Source organism: Cucumis sativus, chromosome 5, assembly GCF_000004075.3.
Source record: "Cucumis sativus cultivar 9930 chromosome 5, Cucumber_9930_V3, whole genome shotgun sequence".
NCBI lineage: Eukaryota > Viridiplantae > Streptophyta > Magnoliopsida > Cucurbitales > Cucurbitaceae > Cucumis > Cucumis sativus.
Genome location: NC_026659.2, coordinates 11,095,645 through 11,122,141, shown reverse-complemented (window position 1 = coordinate 11,122,141; position 26,497 = coordinate 11,095,645). Strand labels below are relative to the sequence as shown.

The 26,497-nt window shown below is 38.4% G+C and overlaps 1 protein-coding gene and 1 pseudogene across 7 annotated transcripts in view; one reads left to right on the top strand and one right to left on the bottom strand.

Moving 5' to 3' along the window:
- The window catches only part of LOC101214104 (probable LRR receptor-like serine/threonine-protein kinase At1g56140), a 64,020-nt gene that overhangs the window by 8,241 nt on the left and 29,282 nt on the right, over positions 1 to 26,497 (top strand). For 2 of the 7 annotated variants that reach the window (XM_011656155.2, XM_011656156.2), the window contains exons 2-8: positions 1,140 to 1,353; positions 1,825 to 1,896; positions 2,044 to 2,115; positions 2,207 to 2,278; positions 11,026 to 11,097; positions 21,126 to 21,197; positions 21,309 to 21,380. In XM_011656155.2, coding sequence (XP_011654457.1) covers positions 1,140 to 1,353; positions 1,825 to 1,896; positions 2,044 to 2,115; positions 2,207 to 2,278; positions 11,026 to 11,097; positions 21,126 to 21,197; positions 21,309 to 21,380 — 646 coding nt within the window. Of the gene's footprint in view, positions 1 to 1,139; positions 1,354 to 1,824; positions 1,897 to 2,043; positions 2,116 to 2,206; positions 2,279 to 10,906; positions 10,941 to 11,025; positions 11,098 to 19,449; positions 20,727 to 20,773; positions 20,790 to 21,125; positions 21,198 to 21,308; positions 21,381 to 26,497 lie in introns of those variants that run through there. The other 5 variants (XM_011656160.2, XM_011656158.2, XM_031885294.1 and 2 more) reach the window with 5 other exon arrangements.
- On the bottom strand, positions 21,669 to 23,196 carry LOC105435395 (annotated as a pseudogene).

Below are 26,497 nucleotides of genomic sequence, written 5' to 3'. Positions count from 1 at the left end.
AGAGACAACTCCAGACAAATTTGGTTTCTATCTCAATAATTTGTGGGACCATAGAAGTTTGAAATCCAACATATTTTTCTATTGATTGTGCTACATTTTACTGAAAGAGAATAGTCTTGTTTCAGGACTTCAATAATCGACAACTTAGATTCATCCCACATAATCAGCAAAACTCCTAATCTACCACTAGCTTCAAACTAAAACCCAACCAATTCCTTTCGAACTCCATACTGCCTTCATAATACAACTGGCAATCTCTTCTCTTTTGGTCTCCTGAAACAAAATCTTTTGTGATTATTAGAAAATAATAAGAAAGCAATACCCTGGTTTTTCTCCCTGCATTAGGGTTTCCACATAAACTTGTGTGCTAGCTTTTGTCATCATTTCCAATATGGTATCAGAGAGGAATAATGATGAAACCCTAGACGACACAACTCTTTTTGGAACCTGTGCAAAGGAAGCCATTGTTGACAGAACCAAAACCAATATTCTAGCCACCTTGGATGCAAGGATAGCCGCCATCATGGAGGACCTCTTCCGCCTGCTTCAAACAACTTCGGTGAACCCCTATCTTTAGCTGCACAAGTTCTGCTGGTCTGCTGTTTTAGTTCATTTATTGTATTGTTTTTTCTTCAGTTTTATTTCTTACTTTTTTGGTTGCTTCGCATACTGTACTTGGATTTTCTTTTGGTCTTTGGTTTTTCCTTGGTACACCTCCCCCTCTTTTTGGCTTCTCTATTTTTCTCATTGTATAATTCTATTATACTTTGAGTTTTATAAAGAAGCTTGTCTCCATTTCAAAATATATATTTATATAAGCTTATGACAAAATTTAAAAAATATCTTTTTGAAAATAAGGTGTTAATAATGCAACCAAAGTCCTCCCACGTTGGTTAAGCAGAAGAAATATGTTATGAATATGCATGTAATTGAGACAAATTAACTTTATTAATGTGCAACCTTTTGGAATGGATGATGGGCAAAAGAATTTAGAGAAAAATTAAGTTACAATGTAGGAGAATTTCTGGCATATATGTAGGAGTGGTAAGTGTAATGTTGGCATTTTCTTTTTCTATATGTTTGATTTGATATCTGATTTTATAATGGATTTTTAAGGGATGATGATGTTGTGTATGCAGAGCAAACTCTGAACTCCATGTTTAGACAATGGAATATATTCGCGCCTAACAATACAAAGAAAAACGGGGTAAGATTTCGGAGTTGGAATATTAGCGGCAACCTCTGCACTGGGATTGCTAAGGATAACAGCAACATCGAAGATTCAACAGAAAGTCCTTTGATCAAATGTGATTGCTCCTACAACAATAAATCTACTTGCCACATAACCCATCTGTATCTCTCGACTCTCTCCATTTTGTTCTCTTCAATTCATGCATTTCATTCTCCCATAACCTGCTTTGTTTGTTAGACTCAAGTTTTGATTTTTCCAATTCTTTAATGGTTTTTATACATTGCACAGGTAATGATTAGTTGAACCAGCACATGCACTACTTTCCATGTTTTGAAAAACTCTGGCTGTTTTTGTTCATAGCCATAGGATAGCGCAGTTTAAACTTTTTTTTATTGGGGTGAGAGATGGAGGTTGTTATTGAATAAAGCAAACGAACTTTGGAATTGAGCTACGTTGACTGGTAGAATTGAAACTAACTTTAGCTTCAATGTGGAAGCTGCTTTTGGAATTGCCTGAAATTGGTGACTGCACCTTTAGAACATTGCTTCTCTTCTAAAATGAGGGGAATACAATGACCTGCATTTGTTCTTTTATCTAAATTCTCTGTCCATTTTGTTTATATTACTTTGCAGGAAGGTTTCAGGATTGGATATTGCTGGTGTAATCCCTCCCGAGCTATGGACACTGACTTCCCTCACCTATTTGTTTGTTTCCTTCCTCATTCTTTGCTTGGTGTTTCTTGATCATTTTTATTTCTTATTGCAGCATGAGTGTTCATGTAGCCTATATTGGAAATTTGCTTGCAACATATATGCAGTAAAGTGAACCAAGATTCTCTAAATTTGTCACAGGAATTTGGAGAAAAATTTATTGTCAGGGACACTGTCGCCTTCTGTTGGTAATCTAACGCAATTGCATACCTTGTAAGCCAATCCAAATACTGGTTTTCAAGACCTTTGTAGATAACCATATTCCCCCTTTTTCTTAATCTAATCTATACCAAATTTTGGTTAGGCGCATTCAAATCAATAAATTATCAGGAAAACTTCCAAAGGAACTCGGACATCTTGCCAACCTAAGATTCTTGTAAGTTTTCATTGTTTCTGTACTTTGTAAGATATCTCTTTTTAGTTTTTCGAAAAGGAAAATGAAATTTATGAATAGTTACAACCATCACTATAATAGATCCCCAATTAATAAGGTGTATTCAATTCACGTAAGAAAAGAAAAGAATAAGAATGGCTGAGCAAGAGGTATTTGCCTTGTTTTGGTGGGCCCCAACATATCTTGTTTGTTAGATTGGGATGTTGGTTGGTTATGTGGAGTCTCTCTTTTCATTCTTTGACATTTATGTTTTCATTTCATCAACGAGAAGTGTAGTTTCTTTTTTTCTTTTTTTGAAACGGAGACAAACTTCTTTATCAATAATAAAAATTCAAAGTACAAGATAACTATACAATGAGCATAATAAAGAAGCCTAAAGAGCGATAAGCGAGGGGGATCAATAGGTGCGTCTGGACATCTCAACTAGGTTGGTACCCCTTTAGCACCAAAACTTCATATCCCAGTTAAAGCTAGAAATAAAATATGCCAAAATACAATTGAGACATGGTCCAGCCTAATACAAAAAGCTGAAACAGAGAAATGAAGAAGGGGAAATGGGCAAACAAAACAGTACAAAGGCTGAGCCTATAAACAAAAACAAAAGCTGCTACTGTAGTATTGGGTAAACTAAAACAAAAGAAAATATAAGCTGTGCTCCAAGGAAGGCCAGCTAGAGGGGAAAACGAAGCCGTCAAAATGCAGACAAAGTCACCAAAATAGTATTAATATAGTTTGATTATTCTTAGGTGATATTATTCTGGAGATATTATTTGATATTATTTTCTTAAGTGTATTTCTCTATGGTTATATATAGACTTGTACCTCTACTAAATAATTAATGAAATATAGATTAATTCCATAAAATCAACATGGTACCAGAGCTATAGGGTTTTCGCCTCATTGAATTCTAGCCTCCACATCCCGTTCGATTAACGGAGGCAGAATCATCCCCCATTAGCCGAAGCCGGACCTTAGATCTGCAAATTCACCGCCGTCGTCGCACATTCCCTTTGCCGCTCATTGCCGCTCAAATCTGCCACCATCCAAACCTCAGAAACCCCATTCATTTTCACTAGCATCCGCCGCCCTTGCTTCCCGACCATCTCCTTCATAGTTCTTCGTCTGACCTCTTGTTTTTCTGTTAGCCAGGTAATTGATTGAACCTCTATCAGTTGAAGCCGAACGCCCAACCAAAGAGTTTTGGTTTTGTCCGTCGTCTAAGAAGCTCCGCTCGCCGCTGCGTTTCGTTGTCGTTGCTCCATCTGCTTACGCTGTCCCGACAAAACCAACGAAACCCCATGTCCTCAGATCCTCGTGTCCGCCTTCAATCTATCCCAGGTCTGTCTGATTTCGTTCAGACCCATCCTTCATGTCTGCCTTTGAAGTTTAGATCGAAGCCCAAATCCAACGGCGCCTCGATTTTGTTTTTGTTCAGATCCGCTAGGCCTCTCTACTCCATTCAGTTCGGTTTTCGTTCTGTTCACCCCAGATTTCCCGTTCAATCTGATTTTGACTTGCTCTAGGTTAGTTCACTTGGTTCCATTCTGATCCAACAAAACGCTCTTGTCCAATTCAGACCCTGTTTTCGTCCTGCTTTAATTCTACTTTGCTCTTTCATTTTGCCCCCCGAAGTTCTTGTTTCGTTCTTCCTAGGTTCTGTTATAGATCTCTATACGAGGATCTATGTTTCTATCCCAAAAGTTCTTCGTTTCGCTCTTCGTGGGTTTGTTTTAGCCTAGAAGTTCTTTGTGTGTTTGTTCTTCGGGTTTTTTATTCTATTCTAGATATATTGTTTCTTTTCTTAGTTCTTAGCAAACTCAAGTTTGTGATTTCAACCTTGAGTTTGAGGGAGGGTATTAATATAATTAGATTATTCTTAGGTGATATTATTCATGAGATATTATTTGATATTATGTCCTTAAGTGTATTTCTCTATGGTTATATATAAACTTGTACCTCTACTAAATAATTAATGAAATAGAGATTAATTCCATAAAATCAACATAGAACTAGGTCTAGGGGGCTGGTTGAAATAGAAGGACTGCCCAGTTGAGACGAAGATCTTGAGTGGAGTAATTCACAAGCTCCTTGTTTAGAGAGCACCAGTTGCTGCGATGCGTTCTGCAGAGCAGAAAATTTTTGGTCTTTATCTTTGCTTATCGTGGAAGATCTGTTGATTCTGTTCAAACCACAATTTGCCCTATACTTGGAATTAGCAGCAAGACAAGGGAAGCCTTGCATCAAATTTACTTTAGTGTTAGAGTTGGGAAGTTGAAATGCTTGGTAGGAGAAACTGAGTTTACTAACCTGGTGAGGCAATTAAAGGTCTGAATTTTGGAGCTGCAAACCTACAAAAGGTCTGGATTATTTTCTGAAATAGATGGCTCAGAACAGTGAATTCGAGAAGGGGCTGAAAGTGGAACTTTGAGAGCACATCCTCCATTCAACTCTGATTTTTATAAGGCTGTCCATAAGTTGTTGAAGGATGTTTGCTTCTAGATATAATGCTTGAGGATTTTCGAAGCTTGAAAAGATTTACCGCCTTTTGCTTATTTAGGTCTTTTGCAGAATCCAGAAGCTGAAGGGAGAGAAGATGTGGTGGCCGGATTTGGAGAGTCGTTGGGTGGGAGGGAAAATCTTTAAGTACTCTGGAGGATATATCATAATTATTCACGATGGTAACTAAAGAGGCTTTATCCTTTTTTCTCTCTCTCATTAGATCTTCAGCAGCTGAATTAATGTGGATTAGGTTAATACTCATGGTCCCCAGTTGCTTTTTAGGACAACTGTGATCATTAGGGATGTCATTAACTGAAAAAGGGGACTGTTCAGGTTCGAGCCCAATGGAGTCGGCTGCCACATGTTTGCCGGATCCTATCATTTTCTTTAGCACCGGTAAAGTGACTGGAAAATGCTTTAGAGATTCAAATGGACATCTATTCCTCCGTAGGACTGCAAATACTGATTTGGAGACATTTAGAACTGGTGGGAAGGAGGAGAGATCAAAGCCTTCATCATACCAGACTTCTCTTACTCTGAGCTGGTCAATGGAACTTTTGTAGACATCTTGCAATTTGGGAGCTTTTCTAGAAATTGGGGGTTTAAAAATTTAAAATCACCAAAGTGTAAAAAGATGTTTCCCCTCTTTTGGTCTGAAATTTCAATTGTTGAAGGGACACAACCGCAAAGGTTTTTCTTGACCAGAATTCGAGCTTCATTACAATTAGTAAGATTCAAGGTTTTTGTGACTATTTTTATAAGACCATTGTCAGGATTCCAACACACTTTCTAATAAAACACCCAACAATGGCTAAACAGAGACAGCACCCTGTGATTCTTTATTTATGTATATAGCCAAAAGATACAACTACAATATGAAATGAAAGTAAGAACAGTAAATAACAAGAGCATACCAGTATCCTTTACAAGAAGGATACCCCCTCCCCTTTACGGCTGCTGCCGCCTCTCTTTACCCTAAGGATAACAAAAAAGATACCTATCCCTATTTCCCAATCATTCTATTTATACTCACCCTCAAATTCCTACTCAGTGGGACCCACCTGCACATTCTCTTACTTCCCACTCATTCTCTCTCATTACTTGTTGGTGAATTTCCCTTCTTACCCTTCCTAACATACGTATGTATGATTGGGGGTCTCACAACTACCAAAATGATCTCCAATTGACTAAAAAATACTTCTACACTAGAGATCAAGGGAAAGATTCTTAACTTTAAGCCAACCTCCATATCCTTTCAATATGAGTGGTTTGCTGTGTTTCAAGTTGTCCCATTTTTCAAATTTAAGATGGTAATCTCCTCATGCTTGCCATTTTCCATCCATGCCGATGAGGTCACTAAGAGAGCCTTGATCAAGACTGATAAGAGAATTATCATCATAAAGGGGATTTATAACAATATTGGTTTGGAAGTTCTTTTCCAGTATTTGGCGAATCATTCTCTAGTTGTCAGAAGCAAAAGGTTCTGATATGATCCATAGGTTATCAAAATTGATCTTGGCCACTTCCTTTTGAATCGGGGAGGGATGACGGCAAAAATCATCAAGTTTACTTTGATAGTTGGATGTCTGGCTGGGTTCCTTTTTTTCCAGGCATTGGTACTGTTTTATTGAAGTTTTTGGACTTGCCCATCTCAACATAACTTGGCTTTTCTTCCGGTGGTTGGTGGGAGACTTTGGTTGAGTTGTCTGAAAACTATTTGGAAAAATCAACTATATCAATGAAATTTTCCAGCATTTTGCAGAAGAATGACCAGCCTTGCTTGTTAACTCCGGGAAGTGACCTCCTGAATAAGGCCAAAAGGTTATAGTTAAGGATCCAACCCGAATTAGCTTAAAACTTGGAAATCTTTAGTCGGCCTATGTTAATATCAACATTCTTCTTGAAGTAATGTTCTATAGGGTTTTTAAGAAAAGCAGAAATGGTAAGTTGGGTACAACGGAGTTGAGCTTCAGAGATTGATATGGATTTGTTGGCTTCCACGTTTTCAATAGTTGAGCTATTGTTCTCTTTCCAAATGCAGTAGTGTGATTGACTGACTTTGCAGCAAACAGATCTCCATGTCGAGGAGAATGAAGCTCGTCGGAGAAGGCTGGCTAACTGGGGGGAGGGTGGAGGAGAGAGGAGAGAGGGGAGAGAAGAGAACTTATTACCTTTCAGAAAGTGTTGTTTCTTTGAAAAAAAGAATGTTGTGTTGTTAGGGAGGGAGTGATATTGTACGGGTGAATTTTCTGACTTAAAAATGGGAAGTAAAATGGAAAACTAATTTTAAGACATTCAAGAGAGTTTCTAAAATTTAAGATTTTGCTAGGCATCCTATTTATGAAATAGGTAGCTGTGAGTATCTTCTCTTTCAGGTTGGGGGCCAAGGAGAAGTTATCAGCTTGACTTCGACGAGTTATTTGAGTCCCCAGAAGGATTGGAGGGAGGTAAGGAGAGTTGGAGCCTAAAGCTAGAACAACGAAGTGAGAACTCTTCATTATAGGGTGGTTAGGATCTTCATAGACTGTATCGGAAGAGGGGGTTTAGGGTTTAGAGTTTCCCATAAATACTTAGGAAAACATTATGGCATGTGAACCTCAAGTAAATGTTATTTTTCCGTTTAGCAATTCCATTTTGTTGGGGGTATCACGACAAGCAGACTGATGTAAAATGCCCTTCTTTTAAAATATCACTAAATAGACATTGCAATACTCAGTTCCATTATCAGAGTGTAAAGTGCTGATTTTTGGTTTGAAAATTGAGTTTCAATCATTGCATAAATTTTTGTAAAGAAATCTTTCACCTCAGATTTATTCATCATTAAATAGACCCAAGAAAGACGTGTGTGACAATCAATAAAACTGTAGGATCTTTGGACACTTCTCAAGGGACACAAGACTGTGGGATGCAAATGGGTGTTTGCACTCAAGTACAGAGTAGATAGTACCTTTGACAGACATAAGTCCAGTTTAGTTGCAAAAGGATTCACTCAGATTTATGGGATTGACTATTTTGTGACTTTTTCCCTTGTTGCTAAGTTAAACACTATTAGTCTTGTTGTTGATATAAATAAAGACTGGCCCATATATTAATTTGATGTTAAGAATGCGTTCTTGAATGGGGATTTAGAAGAGGAAGTGTATATGAGTCCTCCAGAATTTGAAGCTCAGTTTGATAATTAAGTTTTCAAGCTCTAAAAGTCTTTGTATGGGTTGAAACAGTCATCGAGTACTTGGTTTGACATGTTTACCACTTTTGTCAAGTCTCAGAGATACAATCAAGGGCATTCCTATCACACTTTGTTCACAAAAGTGTCCAAGATTGGGGAAATTGCAGTATTGATTGTCTATGTTGATGACATTGTGCTACTTGGGGATGACACCGTTGAGATCATCCAACTAAAAACGAAGATGGGGGATGAGTTTGAAATTAAAGGCTTGTGGAATCTAAAATACTTCCTTGGGATGGAGGTTGCTAGATCTAGAAAGACCATCTTCGTATCCTAGAGAAAGTACACATTTGATTTATTAGCTAAGACAGGTATGATGGGATGTCGTCGTGCTGATACATTGAGTTCAATGCCAAACTTGGAAATTCAAATGACAAAATTCTTGTTGATAAAGATAAATATTAGCGCTCTGTGGGAAGCTGATTTACTTGTCTCACACTAGGTCTGACATCTGCTATGCTATATGAAGGCCACATGAAGACAAGTAATAGAATTTAGAGGTATTTAAAAGCAACTTCTGGTACAGGATTGAGGTTTAGGAAGACTTAATGAAAGTATTAAGGACTATACTTGCTCTGACTGGGTAGAGTTTCATTGTTGATAGAAAAGCCATCTTGGGATACTACACCTTTGTATGGGGCAATGTTGTTACTTGGAGAAGTAAGAAGCAAGGAGTCGTGGCTCGAAGCAGCGCTGAAGCCGAATACAGGGTTATGAGTTTTGGAATCTGTGAAGCAATCTGGCTCGAGACGATGTTGTCTGAACTTTGTCAGGACTATGAGGTGCATATGAGACTATTATGTGTGCCATTAGCATTGCCAATAACCTGGTTCAACATGACAAAACCAAACATGTGGAGATTGACAAACACTTTATCAAAGAGAGTCTGAACAGTGGTAGCATTTGCATCCCTTACATACCCTCGAGCCGACAAATTGCTGATATACTCACAAAGGGGCTCCTCAGACAAAACTTTAATTCATGTGTAGTTGAGTCTTTTTGACATTTACGTCCCAACTTGAGGGGAGCGTTAAAAATAGTGGACTTGAGTCTTGTTGAAAGCCCAAAGATAGCTTACATTTACTTTGCCCTATTTTTTATTATTTTAATTAGGCTCGTGTTGTCTATAAATATTTCCCCTTTGTAACTTTATTATTATCAGAAAATAATAAGAAACATCTGTTGTTTTTCTAGAATGAATCTCTATTTCATTTAATTAATTTAGCAAAGCCTAAATATAATAAAAGAGGAATACAGTTAAGTAAAGAATATCTAGAATAATATCTTCTAAAAATACTCCAATACCCTCCCTCAAACTCAAGAATAAAATCAGAAACACATGGAGAACAAACACACAAAGAACTTCTAGTCTAATACAAATCCACAAAGAATAAAACGAAGAACTTCTGGGATAGAAACATAGATCCTCGTATAGAGATTTATAACAAAACCTACGAAGAATGCATCAAGAACTCCTGAGCTTGATAGAGAGATGGTGGAACGCAAAGTAAGCCATGAGGGGAAGGTTGGCTAGATTTGGGGCGGACGGATCAGAATCGAACAGAGACGAGCTGAACAGATCTTGAAACGAGACTGGATCTGTGGGACAGAGCAGATGGAAACCGGAGCTGTGTGGGACAAATCTGTACCGAAACTGGTCGATAGTGGAGCAAATCAGAACCAGAGGTGAAAACCAAATCAGAACAGGTCGGAATTGGACTAAACGAATTCGAAATCTAGAGGTGAACAGAACAAAAACTGAACTGATCGGAGCTAAGAGGCTGAGCGGAACTGAAAAAATGAATCGGGGGTGGATGGAGGTGAAAACAAAGAAGACGCATGGGGTTTCTAGGGTTCGGATGGCGGAGGATTTGAGCGGCAAAGGGAATTAAGGTGCGGCGGCAGTGGCAGCTAATGGGAGATGGCTCTGAAGGTCGGATCTGGAACATAGGGGATGGTTCTGCCTCCGTCGATGAATGATCAACGGAGGCAGAGAACAGGATGTGGCAGCTAGAATTCAATGAGACAAAGAAAAACCTAAAGCGCTGATACCATGTTCTTTTTCTAAAATGAATTTGTATTTCATTTGATTAATTTAGCAAAGGTACAAGCCTAAATATACTAAAAGAGGAATACAATTAAGGAAAGAATATCCAGAATAATATCAGAATAATATCTTAAAAAGATACTCCAATGACATCTATACCGTGGCTTTTCTTCTTATACTAGGGTTTCTACATAGACCTTGTGTTTTTTCTTCGTCTCTATTTTTCGATAGCAGCCAAGCAACAATTCTTGGAAAAAAGAATAACCAGAAGAATGAGAAATCTGGCGGTGGCTTAGACTTGATCGGCCTGCAGAAAGAAGAAAAACCCTTGAAGGACCTGCGGAAAAAGGGCTGAAAACGTCTTAAACTAGCAAACTTTGAAGGGCCAGCGACAGAGGAGACTGGTGCAATTCTGGCGGAGACGTGGCAGGTGGCAAACTCTGAATGGCCGGCAACGGCAGTGGTGGCAGAAACTAGAATTTTTTCTTTTTTTTTTAAAAGAAAATTAGGGTTTCAATGTTATTTCTTCTCTAGTACCAACTTAAAAATGGGAAGTAAAATTAATGTAATATTATTCCTTGTATTCTAATATAGAGAAAGACAGACAACAAATAAGTAAAACATAAATGAAGAAAAAATATCCGACATAAATAAAATGTTGTAATACAAGAGAAGAAAATTCAACATTGTGAACAAGATAAATTGGAAGAAAGAGAAAAACTCTCAAATCTTCAGTAGTTCATGTTGATAAATGAAATGGTTGGCTAAGGCCTTTCACTTATACATGCTTGAAATGCAGTATTGTAACTTCCACAGGATGAAAAGTATTCAAATAAAAGCTTCGTTAGTGAACCTTTTGAGGAACCATGGTGCGAATCAGTATTATAACTTGTCATAGTGGGATTTTTTTTCTGTTGAATTCATTTGGTTTTTCGTCCTTTCTTGAAACTGTAGGGCCTTTGGGGTCAACAATTTCTCTGGTACCTTGCCATCAGAGCTTGGACATCTTTTTGGGCTAGAGGAACTGTAAGCTTCACACTTCATAATTTACTTTATCACTTTATGTAGTTTCTACTTGAAAAGTTGAAAATACTGTAATGTGCTTAAAAAATGGAATTCATGCATTTATTCATAATATTGGGGTTTATCTGATTGGGTTTTATTAAATAATATTAAAAAATTATGTTAAGACTTTTAATTATCATCTTTATTTTGATGGACTCTTCAGTAAATATTTACAAACTAAAGTCAACGCATTAAATATGCTGCTTGTTAAAGGAATTAGGGTTTATTGGATTTATTCTTGTTTAATATTTTTCATATTTGTATTTTTGGTTTATTTATTCACTAATGTAAAAAGGTTATTACGTACTTTTGATTTATTCAATATACTGTATAAAATTATCATAGTATCAGAGCTCTGTCCAATCTCCTCCGTTGATCTGTCGTGGACGAAGATAGACCCGAGTATAGTTGTTTCACTGCATCTCAGTGACTAGATCTGTTGCTGCATTTTGTCTCCTGCAGCTTGAATTTGCATCTGTTGTCGCCCAAATATGCCCCTAGGTGCTTCCCCTGCCTAACTTCATGACTCCTTGCCCTAGATTTGCGCCTAGCCACTTTGCACAGTACATACTGTCAATCATATCTATAGCATCAGATTGCACATCTGATCAGCTCATACCCGTTTGCGCTCTGCCCAAATCTGGCCATCCACAACCCATAGTCTCTGTATAACCCAGATTTGCCACTGCCTCACGTCGACAATCCATAACCACCGACGCCCATAGCCTCCGTTTTACTCAAATGCTCTATCGTTCAGATTTGTCTTGGTTGTTCATGACTCTTTGCTCGTGGGTCGCAGTTTTGCTGAGATTTAAGTTGTATTTAGGTGGTGTTTGGCCCATGAGTTTGGAATTAGGGGGTTAGGCATTTGAAGCCAAACCCATGTTTGGACACTTCGATTAAAATTCCTGGGATTAAGAAACCAAACATGGGTTTGGAATATGTTTTTTTTTAATTGAATTTCATATGTTTTAGAAACATTTTCACTTCAGCCTCTTATCAATGATCATTGATGACCGTTGGCAACAAACGTTAGCCAACTTCACGATCAACCATAATGATCGACGGTCACAACGACCAATCGTCTTAACCGTAGGCTTCGGATTGTCTTGATCATCGATGACCAATCAACTTGATCGTTGGTGACCTACACCTTTGGACGTTACTGTCGTCGGGTGAACATCTTGATCGACGGTGAGCAATCTTTATCATTAATTATCTTTTTTGAAACAGAGACAAACTTCTTTATTAATAGTAAGAACTCAATGTACAAGAGAATTATACAATGAGCTAAATAAAGAAGTCCAAACAAGCGAAAGAAGAAGAATAATAGGGATCAGAAGGTGCACCCGAACATTTCAACTAGGTTGACACCCGTTTAGCACCAAAACATCATATCCCATTAAAACTAGCCTATTGCAACAATGAGAACAAAATTCAACCTATTACAATGAGAGTAGAATCTAGCCAATACATCAAAACTAAAAAATCATCGAAAACTAGAAAAGAAAAAAGGCCAGAAAACAAGTGAGCCTTATTAGTACAACTAAGATACTACTGAGAAGTAGTCCTAGGAAGCTGACTGAGATAGCAAAACTGTCCAATTGAGACAAAGGTCTTGTGTGGAGTAATTTGCAAAAATCTTGTTTAGAGAGCACCAAGTTGCTGCATTACATTGCACTGAATTGAAAATTTCTAGGCTTGATCTTTTCTTGTCTTGAAAAATCCGCTGATTATGTTCAAACCACAATTCCGCTAAAAGATCTATGAGCTTTTAATAGATTTAACCAAATTAGCCGAGGCTTATAAGGAAGAGGTGGACCCTCCAATAGCTGAAGCACTGAGGAGTTGAGGGAGGCGTCGAATACTCAAGCAATATCAAAGATGGAGAAGAAACTATTCCAACAAACAGAGGAAAAGGGGCAAAGTAGGAAGAGATGAAGCAATGACTCATTAGCATTCATACAGAGAGGGCAAACCGAAGGCTGGAGGCATCTGCTTGGGGATTTCTTTTGAAGAATTTCTGCACAATTTAGGGACCCGAAAAACATGATCCACATCAGAATGTTCACTCGCTGAGGGCAGCTTGATTTCCATAAGGCTTTGAAGAGTTTTTTATCCATCGGGGAGGCAGAATTTAAGTGGGCTGAGAGAGATTTAACAGAGAATCTACCTTGCTGTCCAATTGACCAAACCTTGGACTCATCAAAATCAAACACTTTTTCTAGCGCAAGAAGAGCTAATAAGGAACCAAAGGCTACTATTTCCTCTTCATTCAAGCTTCTTCTAAAGGAGAGGGACCAAGAGAGGGTAGAATGATCTCAATGATCAACAACTGAGCCTTGTGGTAATAAAGCAATTCTGAAAAGCAGAGGAAAAAGTTCCTTTAGAGTAGAGGACTGACCCAGATATCTCTCCAAAAACCAATTTTGCTGCCACTGCCAAGTTTAAGGTGAGCTATAAATGCTCCACTAGCCTCCACATTCTAGAAATGTTAACCCAAGGGCTCCTTAGGCTATTTCCAGATTTTTCCAAAGTGAACCAATCAAATGTATCTTTACCATGGATACTACAAATAATTTTCCTCCATAAAGCTGAATCTTCCTTAGAATATCTCCGGCCCCACTTACCAAGCAAAGCTGAATTTTAGGTTTTAATGCCCCTTAGACCGAGACCTCCATCTTTTAAAGGAAGGGAAACCAAGCTCCATTTTACTAGACGATTGATCTTGCCACCTGCAAATCCTTCCCAAAAGAAGTTCCTCATGATTTTTTCCAATGAAGTTGCCACATGAGCTAGAATAAGGAACAAAGACAGATAGTAGGTTGGGAGGCTGGCCAAGATAACATTGTATAAAGTTTGCCTTCCTCCTCTAGAGATAGTAGTTTAGCTTAGCCACCTCATGGTTTTTAATTAACCATTGTTTTTTGATAGAAGGGGAATGACGAACTGAGCCCTGAGAAATATCTTGATAGATGGAATCCGAGCATGGTTCCATTTTTCCAGATTTAGGTACTGAATGGTTGGAGCTTTCGGATTTAACGGTAGCAGCATGACTTTGTTTTTCCATTGAAGGTTGGAAGGGAGCTTTAGCAGAAATGATTGAGAACCAATGGGAGTAATCTACTATGTTTACATACTTATCCAGCATTCTACAGAAGGAGGACCAACCTTGTATATTGATTCCGGAGCATATTCTAAGGGTAAAACTACGTCCTGAATAAGGCCAAATGTCACAGCTGAGGATCCACTCCGAGTTGGCTTGGAACTTGAAGATTTTCATTTGTCCTCTGTCAATTTCACCATCTTTCTTGAAGAAGTGGTCTACTGGATTATTGAGGAGAGTTGAAATAGTGTGCAAAGTCCATTGGAGTTGAGCTTCGGAGATTGAAATGGATTTTTTAGCTTCCACATCTTCAATAATAAAGTCTTCTTTCTCCTTCCAAATATAGTAATGAGATTGATTAACTTTGCAGCTAGCAACTTCCATGTTGAGGGGCTGGTCGGAGAGGCTTGGCTGAACCAAGGAGAATGGTGTAGGAGGAGGGAGGAGGGAGGAGGGAGGAGGGAGGAGAGAGGAGAGAGGAGAGAGGAGAGAGGAGAGAGAAGAAGATTTTTTTTACCTTTTCCCTGAAATGAGGTTTTTCATTGATATAATGAAAAGAGAGTATTAATTATCGATGTCATGCCTATTAACAAACGGTTGTAGTGATGGTCAATGACCAATAGCCATGACCCTTGGCGATCGATTGTCATGATGGTCAGCGACCAACTAATTGTCTTAAACGTTGGCAATTGTTGACCGTATTCACCATTGATCAACGACCATCTTCACCAAGGCTTCCTACACTCTTTCCTATGGGTTTGAATAGTAAACACTATTCTTGCCCAGGATTACCTATTTTTTTCTAATTCAATCTAGAAAATTCGTCGGTCAACTCTGTACACCACCCCAATGACCATCAAACTTCCGGCCACCAACTGCGGCAATCCTCGCAAACCTTGAAAAATTAATAAAAATGAATTTTTGAATTTTTTTTTTCTAAGTCATTCCAAATACACATTTTATTTATGATAAGCACTTTTTCATTCTTCTATTTTCTTTTGTTCTGGAGTTTCTTTTAATGATAATTTTTATTTAATAAATAATAATTATTATTAAATCATCTTTTTTAATCATCTTTTTTCTATTCTTTGTTTAAAATCAATCTTTCCTTCATTTTTACGAGATTTTGTTTATTTTGTTATATTTTTCCTAGGTGAAAATTGATGACCTATCTATTGTGATCTCAAGTATAAATAAAATATTAATAAAGTATTTTCGAGGAAAATTTCCTATTTGTGCTTAATTAGTAGGTCACATGTAAGGTTTTAAACTAAGCATGGTTTGAAAATTTATTAAGCTTACACATGTAATACTCCAAGCAGGAGCTGACAAATTAAGGAAGCTTAAGGGGTGACTAATCCAACCTAGGATTAGTATAAATAGGAGAAGAAGATAGAAGAGAAGGAGGTGATTATGAGGTTTTACCGAGGGAAAGAGCTAAGTGTTGTGATGTTAAGAAGCTATTAGGTGAGAAGGGTTAGGTGTTCAGAAAGAAGAAGAGAATTTAGTGTAGTGAGTGATCTTCTATAGTTGAATAAAGATTTGAAAGCTTTCTTCCTATGTTTCATGTTGTCTTTTAATATTGTTTAACATTAATGGTTTTTAGAGGAATGATTTTAAAAGGAAGCTTATGTTATGTTTCAAGTAAAGTTTTACGTTCGATGATTGTATGTATGTTTGGGAGTAACCATTAGTCTTATTTCTATCAATGAGCTAACTAATTATGTGCATATAGTGAGTAAAGGCAACTATGTAGAAAATGACTGCATGGTAGAATGAAGCCAGCCAATGCGTAAAAGGAGTGTATTGGTTTAAGTGGCTTGAGCAACGGGAAATGAACCAGAAAATTCTCCAAGGTATGCTGTTAATGGAAAGGCCATCATAGTAGTCTATGCGTTGGAATGGTTCAAGTTTTTGGCGAAAGGAATATGAAAGGCTAATGTATGATTTATGATTTATTGAATGAGGCGTTCAGGCCTGTTTTATGAAAATAATTTTACGTATTGTATGCCCAAAGGGCTTAAAACATCACGCACCAAGTATTTGACTTGTGTTTTAAGTTTCTCTTCCCAAGGTTACAAGGCATTAAGGCCAAGTTAAGAAGGGTAAGGCAAGCTGCTAGTGAGGTGTTAGCAAGGCATTTAAAGTTGGGAGGTCGCGCAAGGCGTTTAAGCTTTATTTTATAGTTCATGTACTTAGAAGTATGTATCATGTATATTTGGAACTACTGATTTGAAGTAATAAAAAGGAGTTGTTTGATATCTTACACTATATTTCTTTTCGCCTAATAATTATGTTTCATGTTTTGTGTTAAGTTATTTGAGTTGGACTAGGCGATCAAGCAAAGTTCAAGGACTTCAGTTATTTGAGTTGGCCACGGGTTGCCGTCCGTTCATCTCACCGCCCAGCCCAGCTGCTTCTACGCGTCGTTGCTCATCCAACTATCGAACCCTTCTGATCATCTGTAGCCTTATACGCTGCTGGCACCCTTCGGTTATGGACAGCCATCAAATCTTTCTCTCCACGTGCCTGTCATTTAACCTTTTATAGCAGCCATATTTTTGTGGTCCCAGAATTAACCAAATCTACAGCAGATCTGGTTTTGAAGTTGGTGAATGCTTGACACAGTCTAAATCGATCGATCTACTGATGTATTCAAAGAACCTACCACTTTGCTTCCTAATGTGCATTCAAATTATATAACTAACTCAGTTGCCTTTAATGCCCGATTCTCGACCCATGATAATGAGAAGAATAGTAGGAAACCAATTGTAACTATGTTTCCTACGATAATCTCTCTCCACTGTTCAAAGCTTTTACAGCAAGCCTTGACTCTACCATAATACTGAAAAATATCCTACTTTAGAAAGTCCTGAATGGTAGAAGGCTATCATGAAAATAAAACATGGCAGATTTGTGCTCTACCCAAGGGACACAAAACTGTGGGATGCAAATGGGTGTTCACGATGGAATACTTTAGGGGTGTACAAATATGGGTTGAACCCGAATAACCCGGACTACCCAACCCATATTATAAGGGTTGGGTTGGGTTAGGTTAAAATATGGATTGAGTTGGGTTAAAAAAAATTGATTTTTTCGGGTTGGGTTGGGTCTCGGGTTGGAGGGTTGAAAAATTCGGTTCAACCCAACCCAACCCGAATTAATATAATATATAAATAAATAAATATATATATATATTATTTTAATAAAAAAACAAATTAAAGGTATATAAATCTTGGATTTATTGTATGAAAGTTTGAATTATGTATGTTTGAAATTTAAATGTAACAATTTCAAACTTTTATAATCATTAGAAATTAGAAAACGGGAAAAAGAAAATTAAAAAAAATTATATACACAACCCGACAACCCAACCCAACCCATATTTTACGGGTTTGGTTGGGTTGGGTTAGAAACTAAATTCGGGTTATTCAGGTTGCCAACCCAAATAACCCGAAAATATGGGTTGGGTTGAGAATGTCTCCCAACCCAACCCAACCCAACCCGATTTCACCTCTAGAATACTCGACAAACACAAGACAAGGTTAGTTGCAAAGGGATTTACTCAAACCTATGGTGTTGATTTTTCAGAAACCTTAAAACATTGTTGGAGCCCTACTATTTGTTACTGTTAATAAAGATTGGCCTCTATACCAGTTGGATGTTAAAATTGCCTTTCTAAATGGAGACCTAGTAGAGCTACATGAGCCCCCTCCCTGGATTTGAAGCCCAGTTTGGGAAGGAATTTGTAAACTCCAAAAATCCATGTATAGTATAAAACAGTCACTCAGACCGTGGTTTGATAGGTTCACTACTTTTGTCAAGTCCCAAGGGTACAGTTGGGGACATTTTGATCCCAATGGTACAGTTGGGGACATTCTGATCATATTTTATTTACAAAGATTTCCAAGTAGGGAAGATTGTTGTTCTATATGTTGATGACATTCTTTTGTCTGGAGATGATCGAACAGAAATCAGTCCACTAAAGCAGAGAATGGGTGATGAATTTGAAATCAAGGATTTAGGTAATCTGAAATATTTACTTGGAATGGAGGTGGCCAGATCTAGAAAAGGCATCTTCGAAATACACCCTTGATTTGCTGATCGGAACAGGTATGCTGGGATGTTGTCCTGCTGACACCCCTATCGAATTCAACTGTAAACTAGGAAACACTAATATCAAGTTCCAGTTGATAAAGAACAATATCAGCGCCTTGTGGGTAAATTGATTGACTTACCCATACTCGTTCTGATATTTCTTTTGTTGTGAGTATTGTCAGCCAGTTTCTGCAGGTTCTCTATGAGGAACACATGGAAGCTGTCAACAAAATTATGAGATACTTGAAAATGACACTTGGTAAAGGGTTGGTGTCTAGAAAGACAGATAGAAGGACCATTAAGACATATACTGACTCAGATTGGGCAGAATCTGTTATTGACAGCAAGTCTACCTTCGGTTATTGTACTTTTGTATGAGCAATTTTGTAACTTGGAGGAGTAAGAAGCAAAGTGTTGTGGCCAGGAGCAACGATGAGGTCGAATATTGAGCTATGAGTTTGAAAATATGTGAGGAAATTTGGCTCTAGAAAGTCCTATATGATCTTCATCAAGAGTGTGAGACACCAGTGAAGATTTTTTGTGATAATAAAGTCGCTATTAATATTGCTAACAACTCAGTTCAATATGATAGAACTAAACATGCTGAGATTGACTGGCATTTCACTAAAGAAAAACTTGACAGTGGAAGCATATGCATTCTGTGTATCCCTTCAAGCCAACAGGTTGATGATGTTCTTACCAAGGGGCTTCTCAGACTGTATGTGGAAAGAAGTATAAATATCTTCATATATCAAACGCTCGCTAATTAGTACCGCATCTTCAAAATTGTAACCTTCCCATGGCATATAAGCTACTAATACGTTTTTTCCCAAAGCAAGTTCGCCACCAACTGTAGCAGCACCGTCCGCTAAAATTTGCCCTTTTTTTATGCATTTACCCTGGTGAACCTGGGATTTTTGCTGCATACAAGTATTTTTGTTAGAACGTTGATACATAACTAATCCATTGCCCGAAAAAATGATCTTGTCAGTATCGGTATAAATTTTGACTTTTTTGTGTTGGCAAGTTGAGCCTGATTGATGTTTTGTGTTCATTGCTTTCAACAAGGTATTTTGGGAGGGCACAATGATGGAGGGTGTAACCCTTTTAAGCCTTTCAGTTAAGACTTTTGCCATCATTTTGTAAGGGATGTGAACTGATTGGTCTAAAATCTTTGACCTTCAGGCTTCACTGCATCCTCCTTCGGAATTGAACAAATGAAATTTTCTCTAACCCGCATTCAGCTTCCATTTCGATGAAATTTCTCAAAGAATTGGAAGACATCCTCTTTCATATATGCCCAAAACTTCAGAATAGCTTCAATCATGAATCCATCAGGCTCGGGAGCTTTATTTTTCCCAAGATTCTTTAATTGGAAGACATCCTCTTTCATGTAAGAGACATATGCTATAAGGAGTTCACTTTCCCCCAATTTAAATGTGCTGGAAAAGCCCCTGCACCTACTGATTTTGTGTACAAAGCTGTGTAAAATTTCATAATCAGCTCCTCCATCTCCCAAAATGACAAAAGAATACTGCAATCCTTGTCTACCAACTCCGCAATCAGATTTTTTCTCTTCTTTGCCGCCAAGAAACGATAAAAGAAACTACTGTTCTCACCACCAAGCTTCAGCCAGTTTAGTTTTCTTTTTTGGATCAAGTTCCTTTCATCATTCATGAACCTTCCCAATAATTCTACCTTTAATGACACACTCAATTGAGAGGTCAATCAAGCATTGGTTTCTGCCCCACCCCCGCCTCCCGCCCCCACCCCCATCAAATCCTTCCAGCCTTTCCAACTGCACAAGAAATATGCGCCTCCCTCTCATTTCTTTTCTATTTACTTTGTACTTGCCATTTTTTTTTGCTGCTTTTAGCTTCCTTAGTTTGGCCGATATGACAAAATCAGTCCAGTTATTATTAGATGGAGGTTTCCCATATTCGTTTCCATTTCTTCCTGTCATTATCTACATGAACACTCGAGTTAGCATTCAGATTTGGATTCATCAGGGCATGGATTTAATCGAGTCTTCATATGCCTGATTGGGTTAATGGGTGGAAGAAGTCCTAACAGTGGCCGCAACTGGCAGCTGAGAGTTATCGCTCCGAGAGAGAGATTCCAAAACTTCAGATGGTTTTGGACTAGAGCCACGAGGCATCAACAAATCCAAGAAGTTTGTGTACTTTCAGAATTTTGTGAAGATGAACTTTCCAGATAATGTAGTAGGAAGAGTACAATTGTACAGAGACCAAGCTGCAAATAATTGAAAGCAACAAAATGGGAGAATGGACATCCCAAGAGCTATCAGCCATGGAAAAGAAAAAAAATATTCAAGAATTCATGAAAAGTTGAGTAAGAGCGGAAGAGCATGAAGAATCAGAGTAATGTGAGTCAGAAGGGCCAAAGTGAGCTTAGCTCAGGGTTATTGGCATGATATTCATTCCTTGAGGTTGAAGGTTCAATCCTCTAGTTGTTGTACTTAGTAACCTAGGTCACAAGAATCTGCTACCATGAAATAATATTTCATAAAGATTTGTAAAAGAGCTCTTGTATTCAATAATCTGAAAGCTTTATAGAAAGATAAATATGTTTGGCAAAAGTATAACAAGAAAACTGAAATAAACAATATACTAACTGATTATAACAGGCTTTAACAAAATAATAACCATCTCAATTGCAAGTTTAATTAAACGTGACAATTTCCTAGGTTGTTGAGCATAATAGTTGGTGATCATGTTCTTTCCTTGACATTCATGTTCAATTGTTGATTATGTTTGCCTGGAAGGTACTTAGATAGTTCTGGAGTTCAGGGTGACATTCCCACAACATTTTCAAATCTTACAAATTTGCAGACAGTGTAAGGGAATTGTCCATCTTTGTTTTCTTCTAATTGTTCAAGAAATTTCTTAAGAACTAGAACCCATGTATGTGTTGTTGAGATACATTATTTCTTTTTTATTCTGGACAGATTGGCATCAGACAACAAACTCACCGGAGAAATACCTGGATTCATTGGGAGTTGGCTAAAACTCAGAACATTGTAAGAATACTCTTTCCCAACCACCTTTTCCAGGTAGTCAAAAACCAGAGAATGAGAGTATGATTTCTTTTGTTCAATGGAGGGCTACAACCCTGTTATAATAGCTTAAATTTATTACACTAGATTTTGAGTTCAAAGACAGACTGAAATGCAAAAAAAGAGGTAAGTTCTCTCTCCCTTTCTGTCTCTCCTCCTCCTCCCTCCCTTCAAGATCATCACCGGCCCCTTCTCCTCTTCGATAGACACTGCTATACGTCATCAAAGGAGCACTAATCAAAATGAAATAAAAGCTACAATAAAATCTCTCTCACAGCTTTCATCTTCAACTACACTCCACCATTCTATGACTTCATGAGGTTAGGTCCACAAAAAGACTTGCCTGAGGATGCAGTCCAGCTTCTTTCAAGGACATAGACAGCTTATTAGTGCCATAAACAACTCGGGGAAGTTCGATACCAGATTATAACTATCAACCTCCAAACAACCCAAGGAATCGATGTAATCTTAGAGAGTTTGGATTGAAGTGGTACTGTGAAACCTCCGTTCCTTGTGTTCTCTAGTAGGGAACTGCACCAACACTTGTGTAACATTAGGCCCTTTTTCTGGTTCGGCACCAAGTGACATTGCTTTCTCCTGCCGCATTCTAGCTAAAGCAGCCTCTCTCTCTGCTGCTTCACGAGCTGCTCTCTCGCGAGCCTTTTCTTCCTCTTTCCTTTTCCTCTCAGCTTCCGCAGCTTCCCTTTCAAGGCGCTCTTGCTCTTCTCTACTTTGTTGTTCCCTGGCTTGATCGGCTTCAAGAGCTGCTCTATAAGCAGCATCTTGTTCCTCTCTCAATCGCATGTTATTTCTTCTTTCTTCTGCATCAAGCCTTGCCGAAACCAAAACAGGAGCACTTTCTTCAAGAACTCTATGCAGAATCACTAGCATTTCTTCAGCAGTTTTTGGTCCCTCAACCTGCTGAAGCAGTGCAATCCTCTGATTTGTAGCAGCCATAACCATAGCACAAAAAGGGTATCTTGAAGCTTTACCATAGCACAAAAAGGGTATCTTGAAGCTTTACCATAGCACAAAAAGGGTATCTTGAAGCTTTCAAGCTATTACTCATCTTAAAACCTTCACTAGTGCGAGTACTCCCTCCCTACGAAACAAAGTTCTCATTCACAAACACAGCAACCGTCTCCGAACACAAGGTCCTCTCACAGAACAATGGCGTATTCGGGTGATCAGGAGAGTGCAAGTAAACAAACAAGAACTTAAACGCGTTTCTCGAACGTTGCAATGCATGCATGTACCCTTCCCCAACAAAACTCAGCCTAATCATTCCATAATCCCTCTAAAATGCCGACACAAAATCAATAGCCTCCGATGCTGCAGCAGATACAGAAACCAACCGAGCCGACGACTCAGCATTCCGACCAGAACCAGACCCAAAACCTATCACACCAAGAGAATACGAAAGAATACCACCACCAGCCCAAAACCCAAGACCAACAGCACTCGAAACAAGCCCTAAACTACCAGAAATCACAGAAATCGAAAGCGTTATGTTTTTCCAAGCCAAACTTGGAGCCAGAGCTGCATTTTCTTGATGTTCCGGTCTATCAAGAATTTCTCGCATCGGTGGGTCGAAATGGGCATCCCCACCACCACCATCGGCAGCAGCAGAAGCAGAGGATTCTAAATTGGTGGCAGTAAACGAGGAAACGGCTAATTCGAGGTCTCAACCGTGAGCGACAAGGATTTCGGTGCAGATTTCGGGATCTTCTAAGCCTGTAATCACTTGGAAATAGGCTAATTTATCAGCAAGATCAACCATATTTGGTAAGAACTTAAATCAATGGAAGAATTTAACAGTTTCTTTGATTCATCTCCTTCTTGACTCTTCAAAGATTGATTACCGAAGTCTTTGTTGATTCTTTAATCTAACTTAGAAAATGGATTTTGATCACGAATTGTGTTTGGGAAGATCCTAGAGTTTTTTTAACTGAGAAAGCTTCTCCACATAAGACCTCAATGGAGTCATCATCTCTTAGCCTCCTCGTGGTGTTCCTTCTCCAAGGATCTCAAGTTTGTCTCAGCGCAAATTGATGGATGTCTGCTATAGTCTTTTATTTGTATTTGTATTTCTTTGTACTTCTTTTGGTTTTGTTTTGCCTTTGGACATTACTCATTTGTTTTGGTCTTTAGCTTGTTTGGATATGATGAGGGTGTTATGGGGTGTCAACCTAGTTGAGATACTCAGGTGCACCTCTTGATCCATGTTACATATGTTCATTGTATAATTCTCTTGTACTATGAGATTTTGTCTCATTATTATTATATTAATAAAGAGAACGTCTCCTTTTCAAAAAAAAAAAAAGATTGATCAACTTTTACTCAGGCAATCCTCTTCATTTTTCTAAAGAAGTTTTGGCCCACCTAGCAACCATTCTTAATTTATAGAGATGGAAGTAAAAAGCTGCAACATTGACGATCTATTTTTCTGCATTTGGCATGAAGACAACTTTTCACATAGAAGACATAGAAGCTAATATTATTATCTCAATATTGATCTTGTAACTTAGGTGGTTCATTGACTCGGGAAAAGAATTGAATCAGATTTCTGAAGAAGATTATTTCTACAAGAAAGAAAAAGTCGAGAATGGAAGGGTCGTAATCTACAAATTCAGAACTAAAGGTGGGTGAGTCTAAGATGCAATGCGTGGCCTCGTATGGGTGGAAGATTATTTATTCATATTCCCATCCGTTAAGACAAACAAGGGTGGAAAAGTTTCAGCAAAATGCTGGAAGATTTCAAGGACAGCAATGAGTACAAAATCTGGTTCTCTTCCCAAATCAAGTCCAACACTTTTATGAAGCAACCGAACAAATCACGGAGAAGCTCTCCACTCTTGGATAGCTCGTAACTTATCCTCATCCATCCCACTCTTTTCATGCTTGATAACGTGACTCAAGAAGTTGATGCACTTTTGAGTAAAAGCACATTTCTCTTTCTTTACATATAACTGATTTTTTCGTAGTTTCAGCACTAACTGGAGATGAACTTGGTGTTCTTTCAGACTGGGGCTGGAAACCATAATGTCATCGAGATAAACCACCACAAGTTGATCAAGGTACACATGGTGCAAAAGGTTGCAGGAGCGTTTGTCAAATCGAAGGGCATTACGAGAAACTTGAAGGCCCCATATCTTGTTATGCAAGTAGTTCTTTGTTCATCCCCTTGCGCTATTCGAACTTCATAGTAGTCTGACCGGAGGTCGATCTTCGTAAAGTATCGAGCTCTGTTTAATTGGTCAAACAAATCGGTTATGATCAGAATAGGGTACTTGTTTCGAACCTAACTTCGTTCAAGGCCATGTAGTCAACACATAGTCTGGGTATTCTGTCTTTCTTCTTCTGAGATAACACAGGTGCCCCATAAGGTGCTTTCGCTCGTCGGATGAATTGGAAATCAATAACTCGTCCAACTATTTTCTTAATTCAGCTAGCTCAAGTGGAGCCATTCGGTAGGCATTTTTTCGCTAGGGATTTGGCTTCTAGGACCAATCTGATCTCATGATCAATCCCACATCAAGGGGCAATGTCTTCGTCAGCTAGGGCGACATTATATCAACACACTCGTTCAAAACTTCCTGGATCTCTAATGGGACAGACCCAATTTCAATTTGCTCATTCGCCACAGGATAACAATAAAAGTAGGCTCTTCTCTTTTGAGGCCTTTTTTCAGTTACAAGGCTAAGATCATTCTCACCCCACTAGGTTGGTTGACCTTAGCTTGAACCATTGTTGGGTTACTGCTCGTAACTACCGAATACTGAGCCAATAACATATAGATGATTTTATGTTCCAAGAGAAACTCCATTCCAAGTACAACGTCGAAGTCATCCATACGAACCACGGCAAAATTGACATTTCCTTTCAATTTGCCTTATGTTAGAGATACCCTTTTTGATACCCAACAATTGGAAATGCTTCGGACCTAACAACTTCATCTTGCTGGTATCTTTCTTGATTTTCAACTCCAACCGTTGCGCTTCATGTTCTAAGTTGAAATTATGACTTGCACCTGAATCTACTATGGTGCCTTTTGCAGGTGTGGAGTTGATGATTGCATCGACAAACATAAGTCCCTTCTCAAGAGCATCCTTTTGGTGAGAAACATTCTTCTGAATTGCTAACAAGAATTTTAATGCTCCCATTCAAGGAATCTCCCCCTCGTCCTCCTTATCAACTTCCACTTTTGCCTCGTTAGAATACTTCACTAAGGCTTGTAGTGTTGTCAACGAGCCTTGATGTGGCACTCAGCCACTCGATGGGGGCCCTTACATAAGAAGCAAGAAACGGGCTTGTTTGATTCGAGCTTGACTAATATGTTCCTTGGGGAGTACTAGTGCTTGGGGTTTGCGGTTTTTTGCCATTCCTAAAGTAACTTGGGGGATTGGGTTTGGAGGCCCTGTTCTCTAGATACGATGTTGGCACATTCTTTTTTGGGACCCTTGGTCCACTGTAGTCTAGCAGTCTTTCTGCAATGGCAAAAGCAGAGGCAAGATGTTAAACTTTCTGTTCATATAATTTAGTCCTGACCCACGACTTGAGCTCTTCTACAGAACAAAATACTTTATCCTTTTCCGACATGTCTTGAATGTCCAACATAACAGCAAAAAACTGTTTAACGTAGTCTATGTTAGTTCCTGTGTGTCTAAGTTCTTGTAGTTTCCTTTTTTCAATAAATTCAATGTTAAAAAGAAAGAAGTGAACCCTTAGTTCTTAAGGTCTTCCCAAGTATCAAGACCGTTTTAGATGTCATTCACTTTCGACCTCCACCAGAGATTCACATAATTAGATAGATGTATGAAGGCTAATATCACCTTAGTTTCTTCAGATGTGGTTCCATTGCCTTAAAGTATTGTTCCATATCAAAAAAGAAAATTTCAAGCTCTTTAGCTTTGAGATTCTCATTGAAGGTCTTGGGTTCTAGAATCTAAAGCTTGCTTGGAACAATAAATGCTTGATTCGGGATCTTGTTCCCCACTGCTCGCATCGTCAAATTCACTTGTATTTTCATCTCGGCCTTGATTGTCTCAATTGTCACTCTTAAGTCGTCTGGCAGATCACTG